Source organism: Drosophila virilis, chromosome 2 (genome assembly GCF_030788295.1).
Source record: "Drosophila virilis strain 15010-1051.87 chromosome 2, Dvir_AGI_RSII-ME, whole genome shotgun sequence".
In the NCBI taxonomy this organism is placed as follows: Eukaryota; Metazoa; Arthropoda; class Insecta; order Diptera; family Drosophilidae; genus Drosophila; species Drosophila virilis.
Window position 1 is genome coordinate 4128627 of NC_091544.1, and position 14021 is coordinate 4142647.

Here is a 14021-nt window from a genome sequence, read left to right on the forward strand (position 1 = left end):
AGTTGATCGTATTGGATAAACATTTTAATCAAAACTGAAGCATTTGTCAAATTTATTTTTATTATTAAAACATTTCCAATAATCAATATTTTTCCAAGTCGTCGCAAATGTTCGACTTGAAGGGATTGTATATTGAAAATCGAATTGCTTGATAATAAAATATGTTGATTTCAAATTTCGCGACAGGTTTTTGTTTTCGATCTGTGCTAATCTAGAAATGAAGCGATGCATGGAAATTGCCGAGCACCTTGGCACTGTGTCATTGAGCTGTTGCCAAAGATGCTTGGGCTAAATGTCTTTTTTTTTTATTGGCATTCATATTTTACGTAGTTAAACAATAAATTGCAACAAAATGTATAATAATAGTTGGCCATTCGTTGGCAATATTGATGGCTATTTCTTTTGTACAAAAGTTGGTCAATTTGCAGGCGAAGAGAGAGAGAGAGAGAGAGACAGATAGCTTTTCACTAAATCTAATATATATGCATAGAGTGTATAATTTGAGCTTAAGTATAACTGGAAAATAATTCAAAATGGAAATGGATGCAAGCTCCATCTGGGTGGGGCGTTAAATGCAATTAGCTGCAGCTACATTATTTGTGACAGGCTTTATACTGCAAAGTTATATTATTATTCGAGCTATGCGAGTAAATTGTCTACCAGCTTAGCTCGTCCGGCAGTCCGCCAGGATATTCGCCCGTCAGACAGGCGGTGCAATGACCCGTCGCCTTGCCAGATGCCACATGCTTGCGCTGCACCGTCTGTACCAGGCCGGCGACACTCAGATATGCCAGACTGTCGGCGCCCACATGACGGGCCAGTTGCTTGGCGTTCAGCTTGTTGGCGATCAGCTCCTCGCGCGTGGGTATATTGATGCCCATGTAGCAGGGATACTGCAGCGGGGGGCTGGCGATGCGTATGTGCACCTCGCGGGCCCCAGCGTCGCGCAGCAGCTTGATTATTGGTCCGATTGTGTTGCCGCGCACAATCGAATCGTCGATGAGCACCAGCCGCTTGCCGGCCACGTTCTCGGACAGTGCGCCGAACTTCTTGGCCACGCCCAGTTGGCGCAGCCGTGTCGAGGGCTGTATAAAGGTGCGTCCCACATAACGATTCCGGCACAGAACCTCGGCGAACTCGAGGTTCGACTCGCGCGCATAGCCATGCGCTGCGGCCGTGCCCGACTCTGGCACTGAGCTGACAATGTCTGCTTCAACGGGTGCCTCGCGCCACAGCTGGCGACCGCACTCCAAGCGCACTGAGTACACCATCTGATCCTCGAAGATGCTGTCGCCGCGGGCAAAGTACACATACTCAAAGATGCAGAAGGCCATGCGCTTGAAGTCCGGACGCTCCACAATGTCAACGGTGCGATAGCCATTGCGTGTCAGCTCGACAATCTCGCCCGGCTCCACTTCGCGCACATAGCGCGCACCAATGGACAAGAAGCCGCAGCTCTCGCTGGACACCACCCAGCCATCAGCAGGTGTCTCCGTGCTGTGGCCCGCATGGCCCGTGTTGATGGGCACGATTTTGCCAATGCACAGCGGTCGGTTGCCGTACGTATCGCGCACAGCGTAGATCTTATCCGTGAGCATGATGACCAGCGAATAGGACAATGGCGCCAGCATCATGAAATGCCGAATGCGCGCCGGCCAGTTGGGTCCATCGTGCTCGGAGACGCCCTCCGGTGCACAGCAAAGCGACTGAGCTATCAGCTCGCTGTCGCTGTGCGTGGACAGGCCGACGCCGCGGCCCAGCACCTCGCGACGCAGAGATTCATTGTTGACCAGCTCGCCGTTGTGGGCCAGCGCCATGGCGCCATGCGCCGTGTGCACCACAAACGGCTGGCAATTGACCACCTCCGAGGCGCCGGCCGTGGAGTAGCGTGTATGCCCAATGCCCAGATTGCCACGCAGCTTCTTCATCGAATCGTCGTTGAACAGGGTGCTGATCATGCCCATGCCCTTGTGCACATTGAAGTTCTTGGAACACTTGCCCTCGCTGGTCGCAATGCCCGCCGACTCCTGCCCACGGTGCTGCAATGCCACCAGACCCAAGCAGATCACGTGAGCAATATCAATCTGGGTTGGCCAGTCGCCGCAGGCAATCGCACCAAAAACGCCGCACTCATGCGTCAAACCGGTTAGCTCCTTACTTTCAGCAATGGTCAACGGCGTGGGCAACTCGGCCTCCACCTGTTGATCGCGGCTCTCAATGCGCACATGTTGCTGCTGCTGCTGCTGCGGCTGCTGCTGCGAATTGTTGCTGCTGCTGCTGCTGCTTGACATGTTGCTGCTGTGTGGTGAGGGGTGGTTATTGTTAACCAGCTCGGTTAATGGAAGGCTTTGATCTGATTTACCTGTTGATTTATGCAACGGTTTTATATACACAAATCTTCGCTTCACACACGCAGGCAACTTACCGCGATCATTGGCAAAAGCTAGAGATCGATGATAATATCGATAGCAGTGTAGATAGTAGTATCGATAGTTCTTGGTTCTCCATATGCCTCGCATGTCGGTAATAACGGAAAATCGTGCACTCAATAATTTAAATTATATATTTAAATTTAATTGAATCTTTGCTTATTTGAATGTCTGCAACAACGGGAAAAGCTTTTTATTTTTATTAATAAGATCTCAGAAAGCCTACATCCTTTGTTGATGTTTGTCCACACTGTTCATATTTTGTATTATCTGTTATTTATATTGGATCAGTCCACTTAGTCACATACTCGTTGGAATAATCTTAAATATTTTGATGAGCTTGAAGAACCCGTTCTTTAAAAGTTTGTTCATCTATTTAATATAAACAAATTTTATGAGTAACTTACTTCCCGCCCAATGCTTTATAAAATTGTACAACACTGACTGCAATAAGAGGATCGATTTTCGTGCGAACTAGCAGTTCGATAGTTCTTTTGAATGAACTACAAGAAATTCCTTGTCACTTAATTATTTTCTCTAAAACTTAACGATTAATTTTATTTATTTTGCATGCTTAATGTGATGTTGAGCATTATTCTATAAATTTATAACTCTTTCGAGAAATTAAGGTTCAAATACATGGCTAATCTTGTATGGGTTGTCAACAGGGTTGCTATATTTTTCGCATATATCTGTAGAACGTTAAGATCGATTTGAACCAAACTTTAAAGTTTGTTACATTTTGGCCTTAGATATCCAAATAAATACATGATGTATGATATTTGATTCCGGTTCCGGAACCAGGTTCCAAATATTTTCGCTGCTACCGATGCTAGCTTGACGCACTTGCATTGTTCAACACTGTTACTTGCAAAACAGCTGAGAATTGAAATTGTTTTCGTTTGCACGTGTTGAAACCGAAAGCATTTGCATTGTAGCATAAACAATTGATTTTAAATTACAATGATGACGCTGTCGTCTAACCAGAAGGCGCCTCCAGCCGCTGATACGTCCTCGGACAGTGGAGAAGAATGCGAAGTAAGCGCGTGCAACAGCGAAGGAAATCCCGCCTGGGCAAGAACAATTGCCAAATTGTTGAAACAAAATCCGCCGGAGAACCAAAAGCGAACGGTGCTATCTCGGGCTAAGAAGTTGAAGCCCAACAATGCTCAGGTCAACAAAGCTAAGAAAACGTATGACTTTGAAATCGATGGAACCGAAGTCGAGCCCAAAAAGGGCAAGGACATCAAGAAAGAGCAGCCGTCCGAACTCGATGCTCACCTGACGAGTCAACAGCGCAAGAATGTGCCGCTGCAGCTGCGGGTCAAACCAAATGCACAGGACCTGGAGCGAGAGCGCAACTTGCGCAAGGTGGCAACAAGGGGCACGGTGCAGTTCTATAATGCGGTGCGCATCCAACAGAAGGAGCTGCAACAGCAGCTGGAGGATGCCGGCCCGCTGGACAGTCGCAAGGATGCGGTGCTTAACAACATTGACAAAGGCAAATTCCTGGACGTATTGATGAGCGGCAAGCGTGCCAGGTCCGAGGCCATAGACAATAGGGTCAAGAAAGAGGAGCTGGAGTCGGCCTCGGATGATGAGGACTCAACAGGTGATGAAATGCCAAATGACGCGGGCAACAAAAAGAAGTCCGAATGGAATGTGCTGCGCGAGGACTTTATGACCAACAAGAAAATCAAGCACTGGGATGAAGAAGAAGAGGAACAAGATGATGATGAGAAGGCGGATAGTGACGCCGCGGAAAGCGAAGAAGATTAGTATATAAAGGTTTCTGTGCTAGTTCTAGTTTTTAATAAAATTAGTTAACACATCAATTGTTCATTTGATCATTTCTGCATTGGAGGTCATGTATATGCCAACAATTAAGCCAAATAGTCCAATTGCGGAACCAAAGATTTCAACAATCAGTATCTTGACAAACAATGCCGAATTGGCGGCATCCGAGAGAGCTGCGCCCGAGCCCACAATCCCAACGCAAATGCCACAGCTGAGATTGACCAAACCGACTGCCAGTCCGGCGCCAAATGTTGCAAATCCCGTGAACATATTTTTGGCCATACTCTTTCGGTTGTTGATCACATGATGCATAACATAGGTCTGCAGATTGCCCGAGAACACAATGGAGCTGATCAGACCGTAAATGGCCACCGCTTCGCAGAATATTACCGAGATGAGATTCTTGGTACGGATACGGGGCGAGCGGACGCCTCCTCCGACCACGCTGGTGCCGGTTATATATATGCCCATGGCAGCACCGACCACGGATAGCGAAACGCAGAGTCCAACGCCGAGGCCAGCCCACATGTGCGGATTGGTTGTGTGCAGGAACCAGCTTAGACCAGCCCGTTCGCCTAGGCCGGTCATGAGGTTTCCAAAGATGAAGGCAATGCAGACGAAAACAAATATGCCGAAGAATATAATAAAAATTGTGCATAAGCGCATTTTTGCTATTTCACGTTTTAATCTCAAAGAATTAATGTTTTTTTCGTGCTTATTTCTCAACTGTCAGAATTGTATTCAAAATAATTCGTTAAATTTGACCGACAGTGTGACGTCACAAATTCATTGCGGTGCTGCTAACTCGCTAAGCGTCGTTACGTTCAACTTAACGACTCATTCGAGAATACAGACAATGTTTTTCGTTTATTATAAAACAAATTTCATTGACATTAATGTTTCTTCGATTGCCGACTGCGAAGTGAAACTGAGTTAATCTCAATGAATTAATGTTTCTTTATGCTTATTGCTCAACTGTCTGAATTGAATTCAAAATAATTCGTTAACTTTGAACGACCGTTTCTACGTCTTGGCCGTGTGACGTCACAAATTCGTTGCGGTGCTGCCAACTCGCTAAGCGCCGTTGTGTTCAACTTAACGGCCCATTCGAGTATACAGACAATGTTTTTTGTTTATTTTAAAATTAGGTATTTTTCTTTACGTTTTAAATAATATTTAATTAAAATTTAACGATTCGACTTGGCAACGCGTTCAAGTTCATCTTTCTTCTTGATAGCATACGAATTGGATGAGCCCTTAGCGGCGTTAATCATCTCATCGGCCAGACACTCGGCTATAGTCTTAATGTTGCGAAAAGCGGCCTCACGAGCTCCAGTGCAAATCAGCCAAATAGCCTGCGGCATTAGATAGATTAGCTAGTTAGTTAAATTGATTTGCTGTGATATGCTTAAGCACTTGCCTGGTTGACACGACGCAATGGCGAAACGTCCACAGCCTGGCGACGCACAGTTCCAGCGCGACCAATGCGTGTGGAGTCCTCGCGCGGTCCAGCGTTGACAATCGCATTTACCGTAACCTGCAGGGGATTCTCGGAGGTCAGCAAATGGATTATTTCGAATGCATGCTTCACAATGCGACAGGCAAGCAGTTTCTTGCCATTGCTGCGACCCTTCATCATCAGGCCACAGGTCAAGCGCTCCACAATGGGGCACTGGGCCTTGCGAAAACGTTTGGCCGCATAACGTCCGGCCGAGTGCGGCAGATAGCGTGCAAATTTCTCCTTGACAGCGATATAGTCTTGCAAGGATATGTCACTGATGGTAATGTCATCGCAGCTCCAGCGACCAAATATTTTTATTTCGGGCCACTCGTTGACCGGCACCGGTTCGTTAAATTCATTCGGATCGTTTTCCTCCCAAACGGCATCTTCTGCTTGATGCTGGTTTTGGTCCTGCAGCTGTTGCGCCTCTGAATTCTCGTAGCCGGGCTCGTATGGACATTCGCCGTAGTCGGACATATCGATATACTTGCTGCGTTTAAAGTGCACATATTCTATTACTGTTCATGTTTGACAACAGTTTAGAAAACTTACTTCGTTTTCCAGCAGTAAATGGGAAAAGTGCGACCGCTTCCGTTGAAAGGAAAATACAAAAGAGATTGATTAAGCTGCCAGTGTGGCTGTATTTAACAGATGAAATATTACCAAGCTCCTCTGAAATCTCTGGCAGCTTTGTTAATAGCTGCTGAATTATATATACAGGCATTCCTGTAGCCGTTTTTTTATTTCAAATTCAATTTCAAAAAAACTCAAAATGCACAAATCAAATATTGTATAAATCACTTTACGATGTACGTGCTGATATTTTTCATTTATGCATTTTGCTTGACTTGCTTTTTGTTGCATTTCATGTGTACATCGACAATGCGACGGGGGTTGTTTATTTTTTTGCGAAGTTAACAGCGAAGTCAAGTTCAATAGGTTTCCAACAGGACTGAAAAAACGTAAAATAAGACTGGCTAGTTCGATTCACGGCTCAGATTATGTTTGTGGATCTGTTTCACTATTCCAGATTTTGTTCAATTTCAATTGAATTTCAAATTTTCCGTTATACCGAAAGTATTTTTCAACACACGTTTCCCGCCAAATTCGAATTCAAATTTGGATTCCTGTCAAATATAGTTTGATAAATGTTGATTTGGGCTGGGCGTTGCTCAAATGTTTTGTATTTTGACCGAATCGTTCTGGTTGGGGTTTCGATTTGGTTATTTTATCGGATTTGGTGTAGGGTTCAATTCCGGACATTTCTTGAAATAATTTAAGTTGGATCAGTCGGTTAAGGGGATTATTTAACAAAACATGTATTTAATAGTTTTTATATGGAATACTTTCTATTATAATAATAATAATAATATTGTGTGTGCAGTTCTATAACTTCTGGTTTAACAGTAGCATAAAATACACAGTTTTATATTTATTATTTGTAGTTGTAGTTAATATAATACATTTTTTGTTGTTTAAGAAATACAAGTGTGCCAAAATTGAACAAATAATATAAACATCTATACACTATATACTTAGATCATAAACACACACGTTTGTCATTTGCACACATGCATATCAAATTGTTAACTATATTAAAAACAAATTAACGTAATTTTTACACGGCGCACATTCAACGTTTGATGCTGAAAATAAACGAAAAACGTGCGCAGCGTAAAAATTTGCAATATTTAACTTTTCAACTTAAGTAACTAAAGTCCCATGTTGTCGTGTTCGTAGCGTAGGCTAGGATTATCTTCTGAAACTGTAACTGCGTACGAGTTGTAATTTCCAAAAAAAAAAAAACGAAGGAACACAGTTGTTGTTGTGTTTTTAGTTGTCGGAATGGCTTGGTGACTGATAAATGTTGTTTTTGTTGTTGTTGCGGGTTGATGGGGCGCGTGACACAATAGCTGCAAAAGTTTTTGTTGAGCGGAATATTGTTTAAATAACTGAATACATACACTGCGATTTGCGAGCGGTCTGCTGCGTCCACTTAATCCTTATCGCCCATTTTGGCCTTGGATGTCATATAGATGCCCACAATCAGGCCAAAGAGTCCAATGGCCGAACCGAAAATCTCGACAATCAGAATCTTGACAAACAGCGCAGCATTCGCTGCATCCGAGAGCGCAGCGCCGGAGCCCACAATGCCGACCGCAATGCCGCAGAACAAGTTGACCAGGCCAACGGCAAGACCTGCACCAAAAATCAAATAGCCCGAGAACCAATTCTGGTTCATGACGCTCTCGCTGGCTAGCGCCGATTCCATTTTGAACTGCTCCAGCTGGCCGGAGAGCACAATGGCCGTGATCAGGCCGTAGATGGCGACGGCCTCACAGAAGATGACCGAAATCAGATTCTTGGTCTTAATGCGTGGCGCCTTAACGCCGCCGCCCACAATGCTGGTGCCCGTGGTATGTATGCCAAGGGCGGCGCCAACAACGGACAGGGAGACGGATAGACCGATGCCTAGGCAGGCCCACATGTACGGGCTAGAGGAGGCCAGGAACCAGCCAACGCTTACGCGTTCGCCCTTGCCAGTCATAACAAAGTAGAGAATAAGTATGGTGGCGGCGGCGAGGAAGAGCCATAGAAATGTTTGTGTTACGACTGTGCGTATTTGTGGCGCCATCTTGCACGTTTTTTTGTCTGTCTATTGTTAAAAAACACTGCATAAATTGTGATTTTGCAATCAATTCAAGTGGTATTTACCTAATTGCAGGCGTAATTGTATTTTTCTCGGCCGACAGGTGACTGCTTCGTGCGAAAAAAAGAATCCACAATCACATGACGTACATTTTCTCTATCATATGGTATCGAGTAAATCACGCTAATCGATACATATTCGATATAAGGTCAAGTGTCAAAAAGCGAATAAATGTAATCGCTGATGTACTCTATGCAAAGCTGCTTGCTAAACAACTCTGCGAGTTAGGCTAATTGCCCAAGCTGATCACAGATGGCGCCAGTGTGCTGCGCGCGCTATTTCAAATGGAGAAAAAAAACAAAAATAACAAAAATTGTATATAAGAAACTGTGCACGGCACTTTCATGCTTATGCTCTATAAAGTTGAGCGCAAATTACATGTATATTTTTATATTTCATTTTTATTATCTCTGTCTGCGGCTCAATGATTCGCCGCCGCCTACCAGGTGGGCGGCCACAAAAACGAACAAGTTATTATGTCAATGCTTTTATTTTATATTTTGCATTGTACGCATGAAAGACTTCCGGCCAGCAAAAAGGCCCGCGACATTTACAGCTCATTGAATTGACCAGGTTGCCGGCTCAGCGGGAGAGCACGTTTAACAGCGGCCACGTGATGGCAACATAATCTAAAGTCGCATCATCATTAAATATTTACACTACATTATAATTTTTGTTCTTCTTGAGGCGCGTGCCCGGCAAACACAAAGGAGTTTGTGCCCCGAAAAATGCTCTCAAATATTATTGTTGTGTCGTGTGTCGACAACCACAACATTCAATTAAACGTAATGTGTTGTTTGTTGTCCCTCCAAAAAGGCGGCTCTCTCTCTCTCTCTCTTTCTCTCTTGATAATAAATGTAAACTTTCTCACTGGAAAAATCCACCACAGCATAAAGAGTCAAATAAAACCAGAGTCCAAATATAAGTGGAGATTGAGAGGGTGAGAGGGGGGGACAGTAGACGACACGAGGAAATGTGCTGCTGTGGGGTTGGTTTGGGTGGTCATCGCCGTGTGTCTCAAGTCAAATATCACAAGAAAAATCCATTAACCTGCGTTTTTTCCTCTTGACTTATTTTCGGTGTGCGCTTTATCTCTGGGCCCGACACGCTTCTTGTTTATCCGCACACATCTAGGCAAATGGCACTAGCCCCAAAAAAGGTGGAAGGGCGGCAACGGGGCGATTTCAATTACAGTCGAAATGCTTAAAATTTAAATTAAAAAGAAAGGTTGAAGTTATAGGGACTTTAGAACTTAAACCAAGTATATAAGGACAAACAGTGTAGCAGACAAATGCCGCTGGCGAGGTAAAACACAAAATCGTCACGACACGTCATGCTCATGCGACTGTCCGATCGCGACTGACTCCGTAGTTCGTTGTATGCTGACAGACTAGCGCAGAGGTGTTAGGCAGCTTATGCATGTGTGAGTGAGGCAAGCAGTAATTGGACTGGCCGAGCTCATTTGCGAGAGTTAGAGTGCGAGCGGAACAGAAGAATTGAGCGAACTTGAGCTGAATGTGAAATTGTTGAGCTTTGCCTTGATTATGGGTTTGCATGTATGTGTGGGTGTAGATGCATTTATTCTACTGTAAGAGTTATGTATGTCTGTATATACATGTATTTATCCAACTACAACCGTTAAACTAATACACCCTGTTTCACAGTGTGAACAGGGTATTTCTTGAACCCTGCTAATTCGTAATTGTTCAATTATTTGTATATAAGGACAAACAGTGTAGCAGACAAATGCCGCTGGCGAGGTAAAACACAAAATGGTCACGACACGTCATGCTCATGCGACTGTCCGATCGCGACTGACTCCGTAGTTCGTTTTATGCTGACAGACTAGCGCAGAGGTGTTAGGCAGCTTATGCATGTGTGAGTGAGGCAAGCAGTAATTGGACTGGACGAGCTCATTTGCGAGAGTTAGAGTGCGAGCGGAACAGAAGAATTGAGCGAACTTGAGCTGAATGTGAAATTGTTGAGCTTTGCCTTGATTATGGGTTTGCATGTATGTGTGGGTGTACATGCATTTATTCTACTGTAAGAGTTATGTATGTCTGTATATACATGTATTTATCCAACTACAACCGTTAAACTAATATACCCTGTTTCACAGTGTGAACAGGGTATTTCTTGAACCCTGCTAATTCGTAATTGTTCAATTATATTGTTATGTCGTTAAATTTATTATAAAAAATGATTCAAATTTGTCAAAAATGCACATTTTGCTTTATTTATTTTTGTCGCTGAGTTTGGCAGAGTTTATTTTCTGGATTTTCGAAATCGCCTCGATTGTCTCCACTATGCTCTGAAGCTCTGCTTCGATTTGTAAAGACCGTTCGGTTAGGCTGTTACCGATTTGAAAAATTTCAAATAAATTTTTACCTATTTCCTATTTTCGTACCAAGCACTTACCGGGCCAAATTCTCGCGCAGAGACATCATTGTTTCAAATTTGGGCGGAGCATGTTTATGTCTGGGTCGTGAATCTGATCCGATTTCCTTCTCTGTAAGTAGAGGCACGGAAATCGGTATTCTGTCCTTTTTGCGTTGGCGCCAAAAGCAAAAATATTGTCGTAAGCCCTGGCCGAGCATATCCAAAACTTCCTGATCATTCACAATCAGTTTGGTCTTTACATCTGAATAGGCCGACAGATAAATGGCCAAAAATAGATTCTGCAAGAATTGCATGTAGATTTTGCTACTTTTTTTTTTCTTTTAGTTAATTTACGTACCACGGAAATGATATAGATGCTGAAGATAATGGCCAGAAAAAAGATCGGAGCAAGCACGGGCTGAATTTCATACATTGGCCAAAAGTCAATGTCGGACATATGAACCCGCATCAGGAACAGGATAGACTGATAATTGGAGAAAAAGTCTTCCAGAGAGTCGCCAAACAAAATGGTGCCCAGCTGGGCAAAGGCGAACACTGTGATCACATAGATGAAAATGAAGCCGAGAATGTTTTTACGGGACTGTACAAAAGCACAACGAAATAGATATGCGTCATTAGAGAAGAATAAGCCGGATAAGCCGGATAGTCTACTACCATTTTTAGGGCCGCCAAAAGCCTTTTCTGCGATCGGTGAAAGGATAGGAATCCGATCAGCTTGATCCAAACCATGAATTCCAGGATTGCCATCGCAATGATATATGTCTCCCAGCCAACAATTAAGCTATCCATATTGATGTAGCTGCTGTTATCTTTTGCATAGGCGCTTTTGATCCTTTCGATCTCGATGAAGTGCCAGATATTATACGCCAGCATATAGTATGACACCTAAATATTTGCAATGGCAGGACTATTTTGAAGGACTACAAAAGGAATTCCATCTATACGCACGAGCAAGAAAAGCAGGTCCGGATAATTGCGCACACGCTTAAAGTAAGCTTTTGGGCTGAGCCAAAAAATTTCGTAGACTTCCTGATACGTATAATAAATAATTATTGAATAGAAAATAATGCCGGCAATAATTCTAAGCGCGTCCATAAACAGAAAGCATTCCAGCAATACGCACTGAATGAACGCAGTTGGAATCACAAGACCCGTTGGCATTATTTCGAATATTAATCTGAAAGATGAATGAAAAATAAATAAAAATAAAAATAAAAATATAATAAAATAAAAGTAGCAGATGCCTTGAACCCAATCCAAAATCGTCTATTATACTGGATCACAAGCCTCTCTCTCTCCCTGTCTTCTATCTCTCTTATACAGATAGTACAGTATACTGTCTTATACAGACAGTCGAGTACTACTGGAACGAGATCCTTTTTTTCTGCCTACTTTACTAGCATATATATGCATCTCTCTCTTACAGACATGTACAGTATACTGGAACCGAGCTCAGGTATAAGCCTATTCTTTTTGCCTACTTCTCTCTTATATCGCTCTTATACAGACATGTACAGTATACTGAATCCGAGCTGAAGTACAACCGATGAGAGCCTATTTTTCGGCCAACATCACTAGTATTTCTCTCTCTCTCTGTCAATTACAACCGGAACGAGATACCTTTTTTCTGCCTATTTTACTAACATATATGCATCTCTTTTATGCACACATGTGCAGTATACTGGATCCGAGCTCAAGTACAATCCCATTTATTCCTTTTGCCTACTTCACAAGCCTCTCTCTGTCTTCTATCTCTCTTATACAAATAGTACAGTATACTGGATCTGTGAACTAGTTCAAGCGGAACGAGAGCCTATTTGCTGCCTACTTTACTAGTATTTCTTTCGCGCTCTCTCTCACTCTTATACATCTCTTATACAGACAGTACAGTATGTTGTCTTATACAGACAGTCAAGTACAACCGGAACGAGAGCCTTTTTTTCTGCCTACTTTATTGGTATTTCTCTCTCTCTCTCTCTTCGCCTCTCTCTCTCTCTCTCTCTCTCTTTCCCTCTCTTATATCACTCTTATACAGATCGATCGATTGGAACTTACTTAAGATTCTGAAACATTCGGTTGGCATCATAAAAGACGTTGAGCTCTATAACAAAGAGTCGTGTTCCTTGATCAATCCATCTGCTGTAATAAAGGGGCATCAGCCAGTTCTCCTTGGAAGTTTCGTTAATATTCAGGTCAATTGAAAAGCCGCCACCTTGGTAGACGCAATGCGGCGTCTGAATTTTCTTGGCATCTGCTTTGTAATTAATGCTAACATGGCGGGAAAATGGGATCAGGTTTAGAAAGGGAACTAAACTTGCATGTGCTGCCTATCCTTACCCGTTATGGGTGCCTTTGAATTCCATTTTGGATGAGTAGTCCGGGTAGCAGGGCCGCTTGTCCAGACCATCCGCTGTCAGTTTGTTCAAGCATTTCTTTAGAGGTTTGACGCGTATCTGTCGGATTCTCGGCACGCCCACAATCAAGCCCTCGCCAAATATGTATTCTTCTAATTTCGTATTCAACTGTTTCGCATAAATACTGGGTATAAAGTGCTCGAAGAGATATATCCAGATACCCTCTATGGTTAACGCATCCTTAAAATTGGACGCAAAATATTGCTGTTTCCGCATGTACGGCACCGTATTGATAAAAGTCTTCTCCGTTTGAATGTTGCTGTAATAAATGTACTTGGAACGCATCGATTCTGCGGCTGAGCGGAATATATTTGAGCTTAAGAAAAGATGACTCCACAGTCTCCGTCCAGGCGAAGTATCTACTCACCGCAATAGGTGCAGACGAGTAAAATCAGGAGTATAAAAAATTCAGTTATAATTTTGCGAATTATTTGTTCGCTGATGAAGTCGAAGCACACCTTCTTCGTAGTTCGCTCAGACATTTTCTGGAACAGATCTTTTATTAAGTGAAATCAAAATTTGACAAATATTTCGATTTGAAAGTACTCGTACGAAACAAGTATGTTGCGAGTGCCTGGCTAGGGCATCTCACTACACCTAAACCTAAGCCTTAGCCAAAAAATTACATTTGCTTTTCTTTTTATCCAAAAATATTTGTAATGGTCTATAGAATATTAGCCAGATAGGGTAAACAGATACTGATGGGAAAGCCCAGTCACATTGGGGGAAATGTTTTGCATCTCATAGCTGGGCGTGGTCAAGAAATAACT

At 43.2% G+C, this 14021-nt stretch overlaps 6 protein-coding genes across 9 annotated transcripts; 1 reads left to right on the plus strand and 5 right to left on the minus strand.

Annotated features, from left to right (window-relative positions):
• Positions 1-289: 289 nt before the first annotated feature.
• Prat (Phosphoribosylamidotransferase) lies at positions 290-2471 on the minus strand. 3 transcript variants are annotated; one of them, XM_002054851.4, is made up of 2 exons: positions 2363-2471; positions 290-2298 (listed from the first exon to the last, which is right to left on the minus strand). In XM_002054851.4, exon 2 carries the CDS (start codon positions 2289-2291, stop codon positions 657-659), a length of 1635 nt encoding a protein of 544 aa, XP_002054887.1. In that variant the 5' UTR covers positions 2292-2298; positions 2363-2471; the 3' UTR covers positions 290-656. The 3 variants fall into 3 exon arrangements, with proteins under 3 accessions (XP_002054887.1, XP_032295098.1, XP_015027787.3); XM_032439207.2 differs by having other exon boundaries at positions 290-2295; positions 2363-2463; XM_015172301.3 differs by having other exon boundaries at positions 290-2362; positions 2426-2459.
• Positions 2472-3338: 867 nt separating this feature from the next.
• VhaPPA1-2 (Vacuolar H[+] ATPase PPA1 subunit 2) lies at positions 3339-5072 on the minus strand. The gene has a single exon (XM_032439210.2). It carries the CDS (start codon positions 4890-4892, stop codon positions 4269-4271), a length of 624 nt encoding a protein of 207 aa, XP_032295101.1. The 5' UTR covers positions 4893-5072; the 3' UTR covers positions 3339-4268.
• On the plus strand, positions 3393-4264 carry LOC6629812 (RRP15-like protein). Its single transcript, XM_002054850.4, has one exon. It carries the CDS (start codon positions 3393-3395, stop codon positions 4206-4208), a length of 816 nt encoding a protein of 271 aa, XP_002054886.1. The 3' UTR covers positions 4209-4264.
• A 266-nt stretch (positions 5073-5338) lies between the features above and the next one.
• Positions 5339-6437, minus strand: RpS5b (Ribosomal protein S5b). Its single transcript, XM_002054848.4, has 3 exons — positions 6280-6437; positions 5647-6217; positions 5339-5581 (listed from the first exon to the last, which is right to left on the minus strand). The coding sequence occupies exons 2-3, from the start codon at positions 6202-6204 to the stop codon at positions 5414-5416; spliced, it is 726 nt and encodes a 241-aa protein (XP_002054884.1). The 5' UTR covers positions 6205-6217; positions 6280-6437; the 3' UTR covers positions 5339-5413.
• A 584-nt stretch (positions 6438-7021) lies between these two features.
• VhaPPA1-1 (Vacuolar H[+] ATPase PPA1 subunit 1) lies at positions 7022-8567 on the minus strand. The gene is made up of 3 exons (XM_002054847.4): positions 8443-8567; positions 7692-8383; positions 7022-7640 (listed from the first exon to the last, which is right to left on the minus strand). Exon 2 carries the CDS (start codon positions 8360-8362, stop codon positions 7724-7726), a length of 639 nt encoding a protein of 212 aa, XP_002054883.1. The 5' UTR covers positions 8363-8383; positions 8443-8567; the 3' UTR covers positions 7022-7640; positions 7692-7723.
• A 2053-nt stretch (positions 8568-10620) lies between these two features.
• On the minus strand, positions 10621-13769 carry LOC6629808 (polycystin-2). 2 transcript variants are annotated; one of them, XM_015172300.3, is made up of 8 exons: positions 13619-13769; positions 13175-13547; positions 12893-13105; positions 11786-12014; positions 11492-11722; positions 11175-11417; positions 10856-11115; positions 10621-10788 (listed from the first exon to the last, which is right to left on the minus strand). In XM_015172300.3, exons 1-8 carry the CDS (start codon positions 13731-13733, stop codon positions 10671-10673), a joined length of 1782 nt encoding a protein of 593 aa, XP_015027786.1. In that variant the 5' UTR covers positions 13734-13769; the 3' UTR covers positions 10621-10670. The 2 variants fall into 2 exon arrangements, with proteins under 2 accessions (XP_015027786.1, XP_070063602.1); XM_070207501.1 differs by having other exon boundaries at positions 13175-13541; positions 13619-13761.
• Between the last annotated feature and the right edge of the window lie 252 nt (positions 13770-14021).